At 30.2% G+C, this 21135-nt stretch overlaps 1 protein-coding gene across 2 annotated transcripts; it reads left to right on the plus strand.

Annotated features, from left to right (window-relative positions):
• Window positions 1-3701: 3701 nt before the first annotated feature.
• Window positions 3702-7866, plus strand: 4CL3 (4-coumarate:CoA ligase 3). 2 transcript variants are annotated; one of them, XM_011009124.1, is made up of 6 exons: window positions 3702-4903; window positions 6162-6360; window positions 6580-6725; window positions 6829-6896; window positions 7091-7212; window positions 7291-7413. In XM_011009124.1, exons 1-6 carry the CDS (start codon window positions 3830-3832, stop codon window positions 7344-7346), a joined length of 1665 nt encoding a protein of 554 aa, XP_011007426.1. In that variant the 5' UTR covers window positions 3702-3829; the 3' UTR covers window positions 7347-7413. The 2 variants fall into 2 exon arrangements, with proteins under 2 accessions (XP_011007426.1, XP_011007425.1); XM_011009123.1 differs by lacking the exon at window positions 7291-7413 and adding an exon at window positions 7448-7866 and having other exon boundaries at window positions 3703-4903; window positions 7091-7193.
• Window positions 7867-21135: the final 13269 nt, after the last annotated feature.

A 21135-nucleotide genomic window follows, 5' to 3' on the forward strand; every position in this document is an offset into this window, starting at 1 on the left:
ATCTATATAAAACAGACCTAAATCTGAGATCTACAACTCTAAATATGACCCAATTACCGAACAGTGTTTCAGTTTGGACTGCATTAGCATCTGTTTTCTAAGTTTGGCCTTCTCTTTGTCCTTTCAATTTCAATACTTCAACTCATCAATTAATCCTTTTAATTATATGATAGACCTGTATTTAGGATGAATATTCACCATAAATTAAAGGTATCTTATGGTATCAGACTTGTATTATAAAATATGCTTTAGTTAAGGAGTTATTGATACTTCAAGTGCAAAATGATGATATAAAACCATGATAAAAAATACATTTTTAAGTACTAATCAACATTGTTCGGTAATTGGATCATATCTGGAGCTGTAGATCTCAGATTTAGGTCTACTTTATATGAATGGAAAGCTAAGATATGGGTCTAAAACTTTCATGGGAAGTCAATTCTACTGTTTGGAAGTCCAAATCTTAGCAATAATGTAGAAGTCTGAATCTGTCCTACAACCTAGATACTGTTCAATTTTTAGCCCATATCTCGAGTTCTAGAAGTCCAAATGGCCTCAATTTTTTTTTTAAAGCTAAGACAATTTTCTAAAACTTTCATATGAAAGTTTGGTTTAAATTCTGATGTTATCAATGAAGTTTTATTCAGACAAGAAAATAAAAATTATCACTAAGTCAAAATATGGCCACCTACTCATTAATTAATTATCAAATCAATAGTTTTTAATTTTGGCCTATAAAAGGAGGTATTTGTCATGTATTTAGGCATCTTAGTTTCTAGATCAAGATTATGCTCTTGCTTTCTCTCTTTGTATTTTTGTAATGATTAAATCTTGCTTTCATTAATATCTTATTTATGTCTTTCATTTTCTTTCCTTTATTTAATTAACTTTTATCTTATTTATGTTCTGATCTTGTTTTTTATGTTTCTCTCTTTCATAATATTTAGCTAAGTTTATTATGTCAAAGTGAAAAGGTTACACTAATGGTGTAAGAATAAGTATAGTGTAAACTGAACATGGATTTTAATGTTTGATACTAATATGTTTTGTATTTGTTATCTTGTTCATTCTTATACTTTGTTTGTTAAATAGTTAATCTAGATTTATATTATATAACACTTGGTATAACATATACTTGGCAGTTTTATAACTTAACCATATGGTATAACTAATATTTGTGCTATGAAATGAACTTGATTTGTTAGTAACATAAGTTATAATCATGAATACCTGATAATATTTACAAGAATTAACATTGTTCGAATAAGATAACTAATGTAATCATGTTAACAACTTATAATCCGATTAGAACCTTCTTTGTGTGTGATTTCTAATTAAATAATAAAAGAAGTTTATATTATACTTATTTAAAATACTATTAATGGATTATCTAATCTTGACATTTATTTTTATTATTGTTTGATCCTCACATTAATCTTTTATTTTAAAGTTCTCTTCAACTTTTTTTTTTTTTTATTATTATTACTAGTTTTATTATTATTACTAATATTATTATTATTATTTATAATATGATTTTTTATTTCAACGTCTCTATATTTAAAACAATACATTAATTTTTTAACCGTGTAAAGCTACATTCAACCGGCTAGTCCTGATCACTTACCCAACGCGGATACATAGCCGGTATGCGTGAATTATTTACACATGTTCTACACAGTGGGTCATTGTAATTACCTTCGCACAGTGCCAAACAAAACGAAACTGCAAAGCGGGGAAAGGATGCCTACAGGAGACAAACACGTGTGATGACCGGTGGTCTCTCTCCTTTGTTTCTTCTTCTCTTCTTCTGGTCTTTCTTTCCTAGCTCTCGGTCTCTTGATTTTTTCTCTTTTTTTTTGCTGTGATTTTTCCCACTGGAGATGAAGACGTGAGATTACTGGTCTATCTTCCCTGTGCTTCTTTTTCTTTGTCTTTTCGTTTGTTCTGTTCCCGTGTTATGTCCTCTATGTGTTTGCTCGTTCTTTCCTTTGCGTTTTTCTCTGTTCTTTTTCCTGGTATTCTCTCCCCTGTTTTCCCCTTCCTCCGTCTGTCTTTCACTCCCTGCTCGTGGCCTTTCTCCAGAGAATGCCATGCGGTCGTCTCCAGATGATGAGGCAACCTTGCAGGACTAACGGTCTGCGATGTATTGTGGGGATGAAGGAGATGAACAGTCCTTGCTTCTGATACGACGCCGTTTTTTCCACTGATGCCCCCTGAAGTTCTGATATTTCGCAATTGGACCCTTATTCATAAAATTGTTTTTTCATGTTGCCCCTGCATCAATTGCAATTGGACCCCTATATTTTAGCTTCATTTACAAAACAATCCTCGATTTATGATCTATTCAATTCAGTCCTTAATTAACTCTTTAAATTTTAATTCTTTCAAAATTACCTCTGAAAAGATCAATTAAACTTCCTACCCTTGTTATTTCACCTTGCTTCTTAAACTTTAATTTCTTATTATTTTGCTCTCAATTAGCTCCAAATTTTGATATTTTTTTAATTAAATGGTTGATTTTATAAATAAAATTAATTTCAAATTTAATTAAGTCCTTAAACTTATTAATTTTTAATTAAGCTTTTGATTTCATTAATTACACTAATCAAGGTTTAATTAAATTACTAAACTTATCAATCCTTTCAATTTCTATTAAAATTGGCTTTCAAATTTATAGTTCCATTGTTATTAGTTTTTAAACTTTCAATTTATATTGTTTTGATTGAATTCTCAAATTATTTTTTATTTATTCATTTTTATTAGTTATTACTTTAAAAAAATTCAAAAATTAAATTAATACATTTTTATTTTATCCCTTATTAACTAAACTAGGGATGGTAATAAATACCCATGAACTCAATTATATATCAAATGATATCAACTAAACTATCTTGATATCTATATCCTATTTATTATTTATTGGATTTATAAAATATTTATTAGGTTTTGGGTATCCATATAAGTATTTATCTGACTATTTATTCAATAAAAAATACAATAATTAATATATATATTTGAAGTAAGTGTGTGTATAAAGAGAGAGTTGGATTCAGATAGATTTTGGGTCAGATTTATTAATATTTATATTATAATCCAAATAATCTCATCTAAATTAGGTTAGGTCTGTATTAGTTTTTTTTTTTTTTGATAATCATCGAGAGAGGCCTGTATTAGTTAATATTAAATTGTAACCCCTGAACTAACTAAACAATAACAAAGACTTTTGTTTTATCTTATATATTACCATCAAACCCAACTATATTTCCTATTCTTTTTCATCCCTTCTATCGTAATTTTCTTTGATTTTTTTTTTATTAACGGTAACGAAACACAAAAATAAAAATAGAGCGAAAGACATGGATAATCATTATGATGACTCCGCAAGAGTAAATTCGCCATGCACTAAATTCCTAGTGTCATCTCATAAAAGACTTGTCTGCCACATAAGCTGTGGTGAGTAGTGTCCTTTATTTACACTTGTCAACCAATCGCTGCCATGGACTCTTGGGGGTAGGTGAGAGCTTTGGTTTTGATGGGAACTGCATGAGCCATGGGGTTTGGTTTCTTGAATGTGAGATGGGCATGCTTTGATTCCCTACTTCCCTTCCTACTCACCTCATCTTCAACTTGCCAGCTTAGCTACCAGTCTCTCACCACTACTTTCACCAAACTTTCTCTGCTCCTCTATTTATTACACTTTGCTCGATTGGCTCTCTCCTCGTACACGCCGATCGATTAGCACCATACAGAATTGGGATTGGTTGAGTGTACATTCTGCGTTAGATACATATATCACAGAAAGAAACTCCCTGTCATCATCTCAAGAAACATGATGTCCGTAGCCACGGTTGAGCCACCGAAACCGGAACTCTCCCCCCCACAAAACCAAAACGCACCATCCTCTCATGAAACTGATCATATTTTCAGATCAAAACTACCAGATATAACCATCTCGAACCACCTCCCTCTGCACGCATACTGCTTTGAAAACCTCTCTGATTTCTCAGATAGGCCTTGCTTAATTTCAGGTTCCACGGGAAAAACCTATTCTTTTGCCGAAACTCTCCTAATATCTCGAAAGGTCGCTGCTGGGTTATCCAATTTGGGCATCAAGAAAGGCGATGTAATCATGACCCTGCTCCAAAACTGCCCAGAATTCGTCTTCTCCTTCATGGGTGCTTCCATGATTGGTGCAGTCACCACCACTGCGAACCCTTTCTACACTCCAATTGAAATATTCAAGCAATTCTCTGCTTCTCGTGCGAAACTGATTATCACCCAGTCTCAATATGTGAACAAGCTAAGAGATAGTGACTGCTATGAAAACAACCAAAAACCGGAGGAAGATTTCATAGTAATCACCATTGATGACCCACCAGAGAACTGTCTACATTTCAATGTGCTTGTTGAGGCTAACGAGAGTGAAATGCCAACAGTTTCAATCCATCCGGATGATCCTGTGGCATTGCCATTCTCTTCAGGGACAACAGGGCTCCCAAAAGGAGTGATACTGACTCACAAGAGCTTGATAACAAGTGTGGCTCAACAAGTTGATGGAGAGATCCCAAATTTATACTTGAAACAAGATGACGTTGTTTTATGCGTTTTACCTTTGTTTCACATCTTTTCATTGAACAGCGTGTTGTTATGCTCCTTGAGAGCCGGTTCTGCTGTACTTTTAATGCAAAAGTTTGAGATAGGATCACTGCTAGAGCTCATTCAGAAACACAATGTTTCGGTTGCGGCTGTGGTGCCACCACTGGTGCTGGCGTTGGCCAAGAACCCAATGGTGGCAAACTTTGACTTGAGTTCGATCAGGGTAGTCCTGTCAGGGGCTGCGCCACTGGGGAAGGAGCTCGAGGATGCCCTCAGGAGCAGGGTTCCACAGGCCATCCTGGGACAGGTTAGCGTTAGTTACTTTGCCACTAATTAATTAATGAAAGTTTTCATGAACATATACATGACATGCGTATAGTGTGGTGTGTGCGTTTTCGTTTTGCTAAATATATGGCAAAGGTAGAAGAGAATCACTATTTTTGTGTGTTGGACAAATCTTACGATACTTAGAGTTGTTTTAGGCTCCATTTACTCTGATTCATGGTTTGTTTATTGTATTTTTTTAAAAAAATATTTTATTTTAACAAAAATTAAATTTTTTTAATTTTTTTAATATCAACATATCAAAATTATTAAAAATAAATATTATAAAAATATCGATTTAATTTTTTTCAAGTAACACATATTTTCAAAATTCTATATAAAAAAACAAAAACTATTGTAGTGAAATAAAATTAAAAGAAAACAAAATAAAACTTAATGAAAATGGATGTACGATGTTGTAGATGAAAGCAACGTCAGATACTTAAATCGAATTAAAAAGAAAAGGTTAAGAACTAATTTCTTATTATAAAAAGTTCATGGTTTTTTTTTTTATTATTATTATTATCTTAGAAGAATAATCATATATGGGGATTGCCTATATCCGTTCTGTGTATGTATGATTCTTGAGTATATGGACACGTCACATGGTACAGTATTTAGGTAGACATATCACACAGTATTGAAAAATAAATATTTTCATGTAATAAAAAGAATATATAAATATTTGAATAACCAGTAATTTAACAACTGGTCTCTTGATGATGACCGGAACCGGAGATCTTAGATCCGATATCCGATCCAATGAGGAGTTAAATGTTATTGAATTGCAATTAAAGGCATTGTAGGTGGCAGGACTTGATCCATTAATGAAGCCATCACAGTTGTAAACATTGGAATTTATTGCGCGTTTAAACCGAGTGTTAACCTGTATTTTAAAAAAAAACAATTTATTAAAAATTAATTTCTTAATATATTTTAAATCGTTTTATTATACTAATTTTAAAAATAAAAAATTATTATTTGAATATATTTGAATATAAAAATATTTTAAAAAACAAGACATTCATATTCCTAAATAAACCATTGAAATTGTTTTGAGAGGTGCGCCACACACTTGTATTGACATGCAGCTTCATGAGATTGATTATAAGAAAGATATACCAAAGCAATATCATATTTCAAGAATTTATTTGGTGGAACTGACATTATTCAAGAAGTGAAGTAAAATATACATACAAGTAAGGAAGGAAACTTTTGATGATGGCTTCGACGATGAACAGGGTTATGGGATGACAGAGGCGGGGCCTGTGCTATCAATGTGCTTAGCCTTTTCAAAGCAACCTTTCCCAACCAAGTCTGGATCATGTGGAACGGTGGTTAGAAACGCAGAGCTCAAGGTCATTGACCCTGAGACCGGTCGCTCTCTTGGTTACAACCAACCTGGTGAAATTTGCATCCGTGGATCCCAAATCATGAAAGGTTCGGTAATTTCTCCACTCTCAGCTTGATATGCCAAAAAAACATAATTAATTATATCATTCTTTTGTAGGAGAGGCTATGTCATAATACCATCTACAGTATATCTATAATCTATTCTCTGCAAAGGGTGCACCCATTGAAAAATGTTTTTTGTTTTTCTGAGGTTAAACATGCGAGAGTTCCAAAGTTATTATCCCTTAATAGCCTAAGCCCAAACAGGATATTTAAATGACGCGGAAGCCACGGCAAATACCATAGACGTTGAGGGTTGGCTCCACACTGGAGATATAGGTTATGTCGACGACGACGACGAGATTTTCATTGTTGATAGAGTGAAGGAAATCATAAAATTCAAAGGCTTCCAGGCATGTCTGACATTGGACCTATTTCCTTTCATATCTATGCATTTATTGCGGTCTTTATACCTAGCTGACAATTTAACAAGCATGTTCCATGCTCTATGGTCAGGTGCCGCCAGCAGAGCTTGAGGCTCTCCTTGTAAACCACCCATCAATTGCGGATGCGGCTGTTGTTCCGTAAGTACAATCAAACTCATCATCATATCTGTATCATTTCTCTTGATAACATACTTGTTCAATCGGATTAGGAAAGGAATTGGTGTTAGTCTATCATTGTATTCCAAGGCCCCTAAAGCTAGAGAGCTTGTGTTTCTTTTATTTTATTCATGTTTTCTGTCTCAAAGCCGAGGTAACTTGTATGGAAACAACAGGCAAAAAGACGAGGTTGCTGGTGAAGTTCCTGTCGCGTTTGTGGTCCGCTCAGATGATCTTGACCTTAGTGAAGAGGCTGTAAAAGACTACATTGCGAAGCAGGTGCTCGTGCAACTTCAATACACACACACACACACACACACACACACACACACACACACACACACACACACACACACACACACACACACACACACACACACACACACTAGCTCTTTCAATGTTAAAAATGATACCTTTTCGAAACAATCCTAATAAGGGTTTCAATGCTTATTAAGAATATCAAAGAAAAAGAAAAGCTTCCTCGTCCATTGGAAGCTAAGATCATACACACTCTTACATTTTGTTCTAAACAGGTGGTGTTCTACAAGAAACTGCACAAGGTGTTCTTCGTTCATTCTATTCCCAAATCGGCTTCTGGAAAGATTCTAAGAAAAGACCTCAGAGCCAAGCTTGCCACAACCACCACCATGTCCTAGAATTCATTCCGTTAAATCTGCATTTATTATTTTGTGTTGTCTTTCACTCATTGTGGAAAGATTCTAAGAGAAGACCTAAGAGCCAAGCTTGTCACAGCCAACCATGTCCAAGAATTCATTCCGTTAAATCTGCATTAATTTTTTTGTGTTGTCTTTCACTCATTTGCTCCAATAAAATTACTACAAACCCATCATTCTGTTTACAATTAAACAGTAAGATTTGACCCTTGTGATGTGATTTTTTTATATCTAATAACTAAAGGACTCTTAACAAGAATTGAGCAAACTTTTGCATATTAACTATAACTTTAAAAAAATCACTACTTTAGCGTAAGTTATTCTAGAATATGAATATTTTCACTGTAGATTATAGTTACCATAGGATATGAGTATTTTTATTATGAATTGTAATATTTAACAAGAGCATGATGAGGCTGCAGGTTAAAGACGCCTCGCTGCAGACGTCTAACACTTGGTTGCTAGGCCTAGATATTAGATAGGCCATGCACATATGGCTGCAGCTACTTGGTACTGGGGCTCGCTGAGACTATGGCATGTAAACACCTGGTCCAGGGTTTACCCAGCCTTGAAAGCTTGAGATAGAACCATGCGCCTGCCCGCAGTCCCAGGGGGAGCGGGTTTATAGACCCGAGCGCCTTGCCTATAGACTTGCGTGCTAGGTGCAGACCTGGCTATTAAGGTCTGTTCTACACACTCTTGGGTTTAGGGGAACGTGTGGTTGGATTGGTATACCCTACAGAGAAGAAAAATAAAAAAATATATAATTATTATTATGATTATTATTATTATTGTTAATGATTTTTTTTAAAATTATTATTGTAGAAAATTTGGCTAAACAAATTTAATATCATTATTAATATGGCAAATATTATTATTTGTATTCTAAATATTATTATTTTTATTATAATTAAAAGTTTTGATATTAAGAATAGGAGAAGATTGAATATATATATATATATATATATATAAACAACTATTATTATTATTATTATTGTTAATATTTTTTTTTTATATTATTATTATATAAACTTATCACGCAAGTTTAATATTATTATTAATATGATGAATATTATTATTTATATTTTAAATATTATTATTTATATTTTAAATATTGTGATTTTATTGTAATTAAAAATATTAATTAATTATAATTAATTAGTTCAAAATGCAGACACACCTGGTGTTAGGGCTGAAAAGCCAGAACATTAGGGTCGGCTATGGCTCTAGGTAGCAAACACTTGGTGTAGGGTTCGCCCAGTCTTCGGCGTTAAGGGCAGAGCAGTGCCTGGCTGTTGCCCTAAAGGGCGTTTCTCTGTTGTATTTTTTGGCAAGAATTATAGTAAGGGGTATTGTCTTCTATACCTTAAGCTATAAGGATTGACTTGACAGCTAAACTCAATGTTATTAGATCTGATTGCCAGATTAAGCCCAGAACACTTTTAAAAGAAGCCATCAATAGTATTGATGCAGACCCAAAACCTTTCAAAAAGAGACTAGGTTTGTCTGCTTACCTAGACCCACTTATCTTGGGTTTGGCTGACAGTGAGACCCAATATCCTTGGGTTTCATGGTGTAGTCATACCCAAATATATTATTATTTGTATTATAAATATTTTAAATTTTAATAATAATATTATTAAAAATATTATTATTTGTCTTATAAATATTTTTTCATTATAATTAAAAGTATCAAAATTAAACATATTATTATTTGTATTATAAATAATATTATTTTTATTATAATTTAAAGTATTAATATAATAAATAAACTATTATTATTCATGTTATAAATATTATTATTTTTATTATAATTAATAGTATTAATATTAAAAATAGTATTACTTGTGTTATAAATAATATTATTTTTATTAAAATTAAAAGTTTTAATATAAAAATATTATTATTTTTGGTGTTATAAATAATATTATTTCTATTATAATGAAGAGTATTAATCTAAAAAATATTAATATTTTTTATTTGGATCCTATATCAGAACTCAATTCTTTTAGTTCTTGGATTGTATTATAAATATAATTATTTTATTATATTTCAAATTATCGTATAAAAAATATTATTATTTGTATTAAATATGTTATTATTTTTTATTATAATTCTAAGTATTAATATAAAAAATATTATAATTTGTGTTATAAATATTCTTGGGTTTATTAATATAATTATTTGTGTTATAAATATTATCATTTTTTTTATAATTCAAAGTATTCATACCAAATATATTATTATTTGTATTGTAATATTATTATTTTTATTATAATCCAAAGTCTTAATATAAAAAATATTATTATTTGTGTTATAAATATTCTTGGAATTATTAATATAATTATTTGTGTTATAAATATTATTATTTTTCTTATAATTCTAAATATTCATTTAAAAAATATTATCATTTGTGTTAGAAATATTCTTGGGTTTCTAAATATAAATATTTATTTCTGTTATAAATATTATTATTTTTAATATAATTCAAATATTGATTTTAAAAACATTATTTTTTGTGTTAGAAATATTGTTGGCTTTCTAAATATAATTATTTTTCTTATAATTCAAATTATTCATATTAAATATATTATTATTTGTGTTATAATATTTTTTTTAGTATAATTCAAAGTATTAATATAAAAAATATTATTATTTATGTTATATAAATAATATTCTTGGAATTCTTAATATAATTATTTATGTTGCAAATATTATTATTTGTTATATAAATATTATTATTTTTATTATAACTCTTTTGGGTGCTGAATCAATTAGTTTTGGGTCATGCCTCAGGACTCATTTCGTTTGGGTCTTGTCTCAAGATTCAATTTTTTTGGGTGCTGCATCAGGATCCAATACTTTTAGATCCTGTTAGAGAACCTATTTCTCTTAGGTCTTAACATAGAACCCAAGAGCATTCAGCTAGTGGCAGAACCCCATGTTCTTGGGTTTTGGGTTATATTATAAATATTTTTTTTATAATTCAAAATATTCATATCAAAAATATATTATTTATGCTATGAATATTATTATTTTTATTATAACTTTAATTATTAATATAAAAGATATTATAATTTGTGTTATAAATATTATTGGGTTACTTAATATAATTATTTATGTTATAAATATTATTATTTATCTTATAATTCACCGTATTCACATCAAAGATATTATTATTTGTGTTATAATATTATTATTTTTATTATAATTCAAAATATTAATATAAAAAATATTATTTTATGTGTTATAGATATTCTTGGAATTCTTAATATAACTATTTGTATTATAAATGTTATTATTTTTAATATAATTCTAAATATTCATCTCAAAAATATTATTATATATGTTAGAAATATTTTTAAGTTTTAAATATAATTATTTGTGTGATAAATATTATTATTTTTGTTATAATTCAAAGTATTAATATAAAAAATATTATTATTTGTGTTATAAATATTCTTGAGATTCTTAATGTAATTATTTGTATTATAAATATAATCATTTTTATTATAATTCTAAATATTTATCTAAAAAATATAATTATTTGTGTTAGAAATATTCTTATATTTCTAAATATAATTATTTGTGTTATAAATATTTTTATTTTTATTATAATTTAAAGTATTAATAGAAAAATATTATTATTTGTAGTATAAATATTTTTTTTTAATTATAATTCTCTTAGATGTTGAGCCAATTGGCCTTAGATCCTGTTTTAAGACTAACTTTGCTTGGGTTGATCGTTAGGATCCAATGCTCTTTAATCATGTCTTAAATCCAATATTTTCTGAGTTTTATGTCAGGACCCAATCCTCTTGGGTCGTGATGCAAGACCCAATAACATTGGGTAAGTGGCAAGTTCTAATATTTTTGGGTTTTGGGTTGTGTTATAAATATTTTATATATATATATATATTTCAAAGTATTCATATAAAAAATATTATTATTTGTATTATAAATATTATTATTTTTATTATAATTATAAGTATTAATATAAAAATAATATAATTTATGTTATAAATATTATTGAGCTATTTAATATTATTATTTATGTTATAAATATTCTTGGAATTCTTAATATAATTATTTGTGTTATAAATATTATTTTTCTTATAATTTAAATTATTCATATTAAAAATATTATTATTTTTATTATAACTTTAACTATTTATATAAAAAATATTATAATTTGTGTTATAAATATTATTTGGTTACTTAATATAATTATTTATGTTATAAATATTATTATTTATCTTATAATTCAATGTATTCATATCAAAGATATTATTATTTGTGTTATAATATTATTATTTTTATTATAATTCAAAGTATTATAATAAAAATATTATTATTTGTGCTATAAATATTCTTAGAATTCTTAATATAAATATTTTTGTTATAAATGTTATTATTTTTAATATAATTCTCAAAAATATTATTATTTATGTTAGAAATATTTTTGAGTTTCTAAATATAATTATTTGTATGATAAATATTATTATTTTTATTATATTCAAAGTATCAATATAAAAAATATTATTATTTGTGTTATAAATATTCTTGGAATTCTTAATATAATTATTTGTGCTATAAATATTATTATTTTTATTGTAATTCTAAATATTTATTTCAAAAATATAATTATTTATGTTAGAAATATTCTTGTGTTTCTAAATATAATTATTTGTGTTATAAATATTTTAATTTTAATTTTAATTAAATCATTAATAAAAAAAATATTATTATTTGTAGTTGATTAATACTTAAAAGTGTATTTTTATCAAGGTTTTATATCATCATTTTTGCACTTGAAGTATCAATAACTCCTTAATTAAAGCATGCTTTATAATAATACATTTAATAATATAAGATACCTTTAATTTATGGTAAATATTCATTTTAAATGCAGGCCTATCACATAAATAAAAGGATTGATTGATGAATTTAAAAACTGAAATTGAAAGGACAAAGAAATGACCAAACTTAGAAAAGAGATGCTGGTGCAATCCAAACCAGAACACTGTTCGGTAATTGGGGCATATATGGAGTTGTAGATCTTAGATTTAGGTCTATTTTATATGGATGGAAAGGTAAGACATAGGCCTACAACTTTCATATAGAGCCCAAGATCTAAAAATGTCATTTTCAAGTCCAAATTATAGCAACAACAAAGAAGTCTAAATCTGTCTTTCAGCCCGAGCATTGTTCAGTGTTTGACCCATATCTAAAGTTCTAGTAGTCCAAATTACCTGAAGTTTTTACACAAGAAAGGTGAGACAATTTCCTACTATTTTCATGTTTTCAAGTGACTCCAATTTTGATGTTATCAATGACGTTTTGGGCAGATAAAGAAGATAAAGATTGTCATCAAGTCAAGAGTTGGAAACCCACTCATCAATTAGTCATCAAATCAATAGTTCTCAATTTTGGCCTATATAAGTGGCATTTTTCATGTATTTAGGCATCTTGGTTTCCAGATCAAGATCATGCTCTTGCTTTCTTTGTATTTTTTGTAATGTTTATACTTTCCTTTCATTAATATCAAGTTTATGCCTTTCATTTCCTTTCCTTTACTTTGTTAACTCTTATCTTATTTATGTTTTTATTTTGTTTATTTATTTTTCTTTTTTTCATTATGTCTAGCTAAGTTTATTATGTCAAAGTGAAAAGGTTACACTAATGATGTAAGAATAAGTATAGTGTAAACTTAATATGGACTTTAATGTTTGATACTAACATGTTTTGTATTTGTTATCTTGTTCACTCTTTAATACTTTGCTTGTTAAATGACTAATCTTGATTTATGTTGTCTAACACTTGGTACAAGAAATGCTTGGCACTTTCATAGCCCATATTATATGGTATAACCGACACCTGAGCTATGAAAGAAACTTGATTTGTTGTTAACATAAGTTATAATCATGAATGCTTGACGAGATTTACAAGTATTAGTATTAATCGAATAAGATGACTAATCTAATCATGTTAACAATCTATAATCAGATTGGAACCTCCTTTGTATGTGGTTTCCAATTGAATAATAAGAGTTTATATTATACTTGTTTGACATACCATTAGTGGATCCTCTAACCTTGACATTTGTTATTATCATTGTTTAATCCTTACATTAATATTCCATCTCAAAGTTCTCATCATCTTCTTCTTCTTCTCCTTCTTTGTCTTTATTATTACTACTACTACTACTATTAATATTATTATTATTATTATTATTATTACTACTACTACTACTACTACTACTACTACTACTACTACTACTACTACTACTACTACTACTACTACTACTACTACTACTACTACTCCTACTACTACTACTACTACTACTACTCCTACTACTACTACTACTACTACTACTACTACTACTACTACTACTACTTTATTATTATAATTGTTATTTTTATTATTTTTATTGTTATTTTTATTGTTGTTATTATTATTGTTACTATTGTTGTATTATTGTCATCTATAATTTATGCAATTAACCTCCTTGTGGTTCGACCCCGGTTTTGCCGGGTTATTTATTACTTCGACACTCCTGCACTTGGGAGAAGACATCAATCTTTTAGTCGTGTCAAGTTTTTGGCGCCGTTGCCGGGGAGGTAAGTTCTTGTACAAATTATAGTATTTATTTTATTTTCTATTTTCTATTTTCTTGTATATAACTTTGTTTCTTGTCTCTTATTTCTTCTTCTTTTGTTTTGTTTTTCCTTTTATTCTATTCCTACACGTTCATAAGAGTGTGGTCACGTACATCAAGTGGTAGACTTTGTAGGGTATCCTCATCATTTTCAGAAAATATGGCCGAAAAAGATAATGAATCACTTTATAATGAGAATAATGAGAATAACCGTGTTAGAACACTCAGAGACCACATGAATCCCACAAGAACAAGTACACCATCATGCATAGTTTTTCCTCCCGATGCATCTCATTTTAATTTTAAACTAGACATTATTCAACTTTTACCTTTTTTTCATGGTTTAGAATTGGAAAATTCATACTTGCATTTAAGGGAATTTGAGGAGGTTTGTAACACATATAATGATTCAAATTGTAGCATGAACACCATCGGATTAAAGCTTTTTCCTTTTTCATTAAAAGATAAAGCTAAAACATGGCTACAAAATTTAAGACCAGAATCCATTCGTGCTTGGGATGAAATGCAACAACAGTTTTTAAAGAAGTTTGTCCCATCTCACAGAACAAACTCTTTCAAAAGACAAATCACCACTTTCACTCAAAAACCAGAAGAAACATTTTACTAATGTTGGGATAGGTATCGAGACTTGCTTAATACTTGCCCTCATCATGGTTTTGAAACATGGAGATTGGTTTCATATTTTTATGAAGGGTTAACACCTAGAGATAGGCAAATGGTTGAATTGATGTGCAATGGAACTTTTAAAGATAAAGACCCTGATGAAGCAATGGAGTACTTAGACTTGTTAGCTGAAAATGCTCAAAATTGGGACACCGCGGGTACTTATGAGGCACCGAGTAAAACTCAACCTCATACATCTAGTGGAGGTATGTAGAACCGTAGGAAGATCATGATCTTCAAGCTAAGTTTGCATCTTTAGCTAGAAAAGTCGAGGCACTAGAATTGAAAAAGAGTGGTCAATTAAAATCTGTTGAAAACATTTTGTGTCAAATATGTGAAACAAATGAACACTCAACCAATAAGTGTCCAACCTTGCCTTCTTTTACGGAATGTCTCCATGAACAAGCTCATGCTTTAAACAGTTTCCAAAGGGCCAACCACAACCCATACTCACAAACATACAATCTTGGTTGGAGAAATCACCTAAATTTTATTTGGAAAAGTGATAACAACAATGTATAAACTTCACAACCATTATTTCAAGCACACCATAATTTCCACAATTCTCATGGATATGCACCTCCTTATGCTCCACCTCCTAGAAGAAATCTTGAGGAAACATTGCATGCATTCATTAAAAAGCAAGAGACAATCAATACTCAACTTGCTCAAAACATGACAGATTTTAAAGATATTGACACGACTAAAAGATTGATGTCTTCTCCCAAGTGCAGGAGTGTCGAAGTAATAAATAACCCGGCAAGACCGGGGTCAAACCACAAGGAGGTTAATTGTATAAATTATAAACAATAATAATACAACAACAATAACAATAACAATAACAATAACAATAACAATAACAAAAACAATAGTAGTAGTAGTAGTAGTAGTAGTAGTAGTAGTAGTAGTAGTAGTAGTAGTAGTAGTAGTAGTAGTAGTAGTAGTAGTAGTAGTAGTAGTAGTAGTAGTAGTAGTAGTAGTAGTAGTAGTAGTAGTAGTAGTAGTAGTAATAATAATAATAATAATAATAGTAGTAGTAGTAGTAGTAGTAGTAATAATAATAATAAAGAAAGAGAAGAAGAAGAAGATGATGAGAACTTGGAGATGGAAAATTAATGTAAGGATTAAACAATAATAATAACAAATGTCAAGGTTAGAGGTTCCACTAATGGTATATCAAACAAGTATAGTATAAACTCTTATTATTGAATTGGAAACCACACACAAAGGAGGTTCCAATCAGATTATATATTGTTAACATGATTACATTAGTCATCTTATTCAATTAATGCTAATACTTGTAAATCTCGTCAAGCATTCATGATTATAACTTATGTTAACAACAAATCAAGTTCCTTTCATAGCTCAGGTGTCGGTTATACCATACATTATGGGCTATGAAAGTGCCAAGCATTTGTTGTACAAAGTGTTATACAACATAAATCAAGATTAGTCATTTAACAAGCAAAGTATTAAAGAGTGAACAAGATAACAAATATAAAACATGTTAGTATCAAACATTAAAGTCCATTTTAAGTTTACATTATACTTATTCTTACACCATTAGTGTAACCTTTTCACCTTGACATAACTAACTTAGCTAGACATAATGAAAGAAAGCAAAATAGATAAACAAAATAAGAACATAAAAGTTAACTAAGTAAAGGAAAGGAAATGAAAGGAATAAACTTGATATTAATGAAAGCAAAGCATAAACATTACAAAAAATACAAAGAGAGAAAGGAAGAGCATGATCTTGATCTGGAAACCAAGAGGCCTAAATGCATGGCAAATGCCTCCTTTTATAGGCCAAAATTGGGAACTATTGATTTGATGACTAATTGATAAGTGGGTGGCCAACTTTTGACTTAGTGACAATCCTTATCTTCTGTTGTCTGCCCAAAACGTCATTAATAACGTCAAAATTGGAGCCAGTTGCAAACATGAAAGTTGTAGGCAATTGTCTCAGCTTTCTTGTGTAAGAACTTCAGCTCATTTGGACTTCTAGAACTCCAGATATGGCCAAAATACTGAACAGTGCTCGGGCTGGAAAACAGATTCGGGCTTCTTTGTTGTTGCTATAGTTTGGACTTGAAAATGGCCTTTTTAGATCTTGGGCTCCATATAAAAGTTGTAGGCCTATGTCTTACCTTTCCATCCATATAAATTGGAACTAAATCTGAGATATATAGCTCCAGATATGACCCAATTATCGAATAGTGTTCCGGTTTGGATTGTACCGACATCTCTTTTCTAAGTTTGACCATCTCTTTATCCTTGCAATTTAAGTTCTTAAAGTCATCAATCAATCCTTTCATTTATGTGATAGGCTGCATTTAAAATGAACATTTACCACAAATTAAAGGTATCTTATATTATTAGATATATTATTCTAAAACATGCTTTGGAAATACTGAACAGTGCTCGGGCTGGAAGACAGATTCGGGCTTCTTTGTTGTTGCTACAATTTGGACTTGATAATGGCCTTTTTAGATCTTGGGCTCCATATGAAAGTTGTAGGCCTATGTCTTACCTTTCCATCCATATAAATTGGACCTAAATCTGAGATATATAGCTCCAGATATGACCCATTTACCGAACAGTGTTCCGGTTTGGATTGCACCGACATCTCTTCTCTAAGTTTGACCATCTCTTTATCCATGCAATTTAAGTTCTTCAAGTCATCAATCAATCCTTTCATTTATGTGATAGACCTGCATTAAAAATAGACATTTACCACAAATTATAGGTATCTTATATTATTAGATACATTATTATAAAACATATTTTAGTTAAGGAGTTATTGATACTTCAAGTGCAAAATGATGATATAAAACCATGATAACAATGCACTTTTAAGTACTAATCACACCCCCTAACCAGCTTATTACTAGTCCCTAGTAATCAAAGCGTTAAAATAGAAAAACAATTTGCAAATTCAACAAAGCAAGGTATTCATCATTTAACTTCCATTAATCTATACAGATAAACAATCTGTCATTAAATTTATATATCTGCTCAATACCTCTTAACAAGATATTAATAAACCTTTCTTTTGTGCTCAATGTATCAACACATAATTATGGGGCTTTTCTTGGAAGAAAACAAAATTTTTGTTCTAATGTTTAAGGTTAACTTCCTTGGGCTGGAATTATTATTTTTGTCTTTTTTTTTAAATATATATACATATAATTTAAAAACATCATGCATCTTTAACCCATGTAACGAGCTTTCAGCTAATGACTCCCAGACCAGTTGGTCTTAGGGCATTAGGTGTTAGACACCCCTACGAGCTTAGTAACTCGGGTCGCAGATACTGATATGTAGATAGTGCAATGTTTGGTTTCCTTAAGCTTTTCTCCTCAACCCAAGTAACAAGCGTTGGGTCAATAGCTCCCAAGTCAGTTGACTTTAGGGTATTAGGTGTTAAAACACCCCTTCGGGCTTAATTGCTTAGGTTAGGGAGGCTACGAAACCAAACTTATCTATATTTTTATTATCATCATTTTTTCTTTTCTTTTTCTTTTCTTTTTTTTCATGTTTTTTTTTCTTAATTATATACAATTCCTTTTCCTTAGTTGTTACCTTTAACAAAAGAACATAAATAATGTAATAATCCAATATGCAACCCACAATCATATGTTAAATTGTGTGTGTGTAAATTAAGGTTTAAGAATACATGTTAAATAAGTATGTGAGCAGAATTAAGTGATAACAATGCGAGAGTTTATAAATCTGAATATTTCAGGAAGTATTATAATAGACCTTGTTAAGAATGGTTACTAAGATGCGTCTCAAGAGTCACTTTAACAAAAGAGCTCCTTTACTCTGCCATCCTAGTAACAACAATTATGCACATGCTTTATGAAATGAAAAACAATTTTTTTTTTTATCAACTACTACCCTCTCCCCCCAACCAAAACGAGACATTGTCCTCAATGTTCTAAGGGAGAAAGATAGAGTATAGAAGATATCACCTGAAATAACGAACACTAACAAACCTGAAACACACTGAAACAAATATAAGAAACAACAAAACACAATAATAAAACCAAGCATGTGTATGTACAGGTAGTTGTGATTGTGGCTCACATCTTCCCGTGGTTTTACGTCCAAGAACGGCTTAAACGCCCTCTATGGGTCGGGGATAGGCTTCCCATCCAGTTTTCTTAAAAACTGGAAAATAGGGTCTTTTTTAGTCAGATTTCCAAGACTAAGTCGATCATGTTCTTTATGAAATAGTGGCCATAAATCATGAATTACACGATGCACATCTCCACTAGGATGCGTCTCAAGAGTCAATAGAAGATTATCTAAAGACTCCTTACTTAGGCCATCCTTAATGAATTGTATTTTATCTTCATGGTTAATAGATACCATTCCTAAAGAACGACATTGTGTATTACAAGTCCATCTAGCACATCGATGACAGACTTCTAGTCGTTTTGCACGACGTTTCTTTGCAAAAGTGCTTTTACCTGTTCCAGGCATGTGTGAAATGAAGGAATTAGAGGACTCACTTGATAATCGGACCTTTGCTTCAATCAACCAGCGAATATCTTCAGGAATTCCATGATTCATTAACAATCTCAATCTTGCACATCTAACACGGTAAATTTTTGTAATCGCATTTTGAGACAGAGCAGAAAAATACTTTTTCAATTTTTCAAGATTAGTGTCCATTTTCAAATGAGAATTGGAAGAGAGATTCAAATAATTGCACAAATATATACACAAATATCAGTTATTGTGGGAAACTGAAAGAACCGACTTAAGTCACGGAGTACCGTTATCCGCCATTTAACCGGGGTGAGAGAAACTAGCAAAAATCACTCAAAAAGAAACACAAAAAAGAAAATGTGAGAAAAACAAAATAATCAACCTTTATCTACAAGATCATTCAAACCAGCTGATTCATTTTCACTAGGAAAATTATCAATGTAAGCTTTCAAACGATGTCTATTTTCCTTAAAATCATTGTCATTCATTGAATTCTCAATATCACAGGCCCCATAAGGATTGGTCCATCTTAATCTTAGTTCTTTAGGGAATGCATAGAGTTGAGAATTATACAACAAAACTTTTTAACCAGTATCAACTTTTTGACAATTTTCACAAGTTTTGCAGAATGCATGCGTGTCCTTGAACATGGTGGGCCAATAAAATGCTTTTTGAAAGATTTTTATAGCTGTCTTTTTTGACGAGAAATAACTTCCACATGCTTCAGAATGACAAAGTTTAATGACACTACTTACCTCATTGTCAGGAATGAATCTTTGAAATATTTGACTAGGACAATATTTGAATAAGTTAGGGTCATCACAATAAAAGCTCTTCACTTCGTTCAAAAACTTTTCTTTGTCTTGAGTACTCCAATCAGTTGGCAAATCTCCTAAAGCAAAAAAATTGATATTTTTATCATACCAAGGCATTGGACTAAGAGAAAGTAAGGATTCGTTAGGAAAATAATCATCCATTGGTGTGATGTCAGATGTCGAATCTGTTGTCACTGTTGACAAAAGATTCGCATCAACATTTTCTATGCGTTTTTCATCCGTGATTTCTTTCTTAGAATAAATCATTTGCAAATCTTCAATTTCATCCAATTCATTTTTACTTAAAGTAGATTCAAGTTGATTATAAACTAATTCATCAATATGATCTACTTTTTGTAAATCATTATCATCTCCAGGTTGCTTGCAAATGTTGAAAATATTCATCTCCAATGTCATGTTTCCAAATGATAGCTTCATCAGTCCATTCCTACAATTAATCAATGCATTAGAAGTTGCAAGAAACGGACGTCCTAAAATAACAGGAAATGAATTACATGCTTCAACAGGTTCTGTGTCCAAGACAATAAAATCCACAGGATAAATGAATTTATCGACTTGTACTAACACATCTTCAATTATTCCTTTAGGTACTTTTACAGATCTATCGGCAAGTAAAAAAGATACAGAAGTTGGTTTTAACTCACCTAGATTGAGACTCTGAAAAACTGAATATGGAAGTAAATTCACACTAGCACCAAGATCAAGTAAGGCTCTTTCAATTTTATGCTCTCCAATAAAGCAACAAATTATAGGACAACCAGGGTCTTTATATTTCAAAGCATTATTGTTTTGAAGAATAGCACTTACTTGTTCGGCTAGAAAGACTTTCTTTTTCACATTCAGTTTCCTCTTCACAGTGCATAGATCAG

The sequence above is a fragment of the Populus euphratica genome, unplaced genomic scaffold (assembly GCF_000495115.2).
Source record: "Populus euphratica unplaced genomic scaffold, PopEup_1.0 scaffold392.1, whole genome shotgun sequence".
NCBI classification, from domain to species: Eukaryota; Viridiplantae; Streptophyta; class Magnoliopsida; order Malpighiales; family Salicaceae; genus Populus; species Populus euphratica.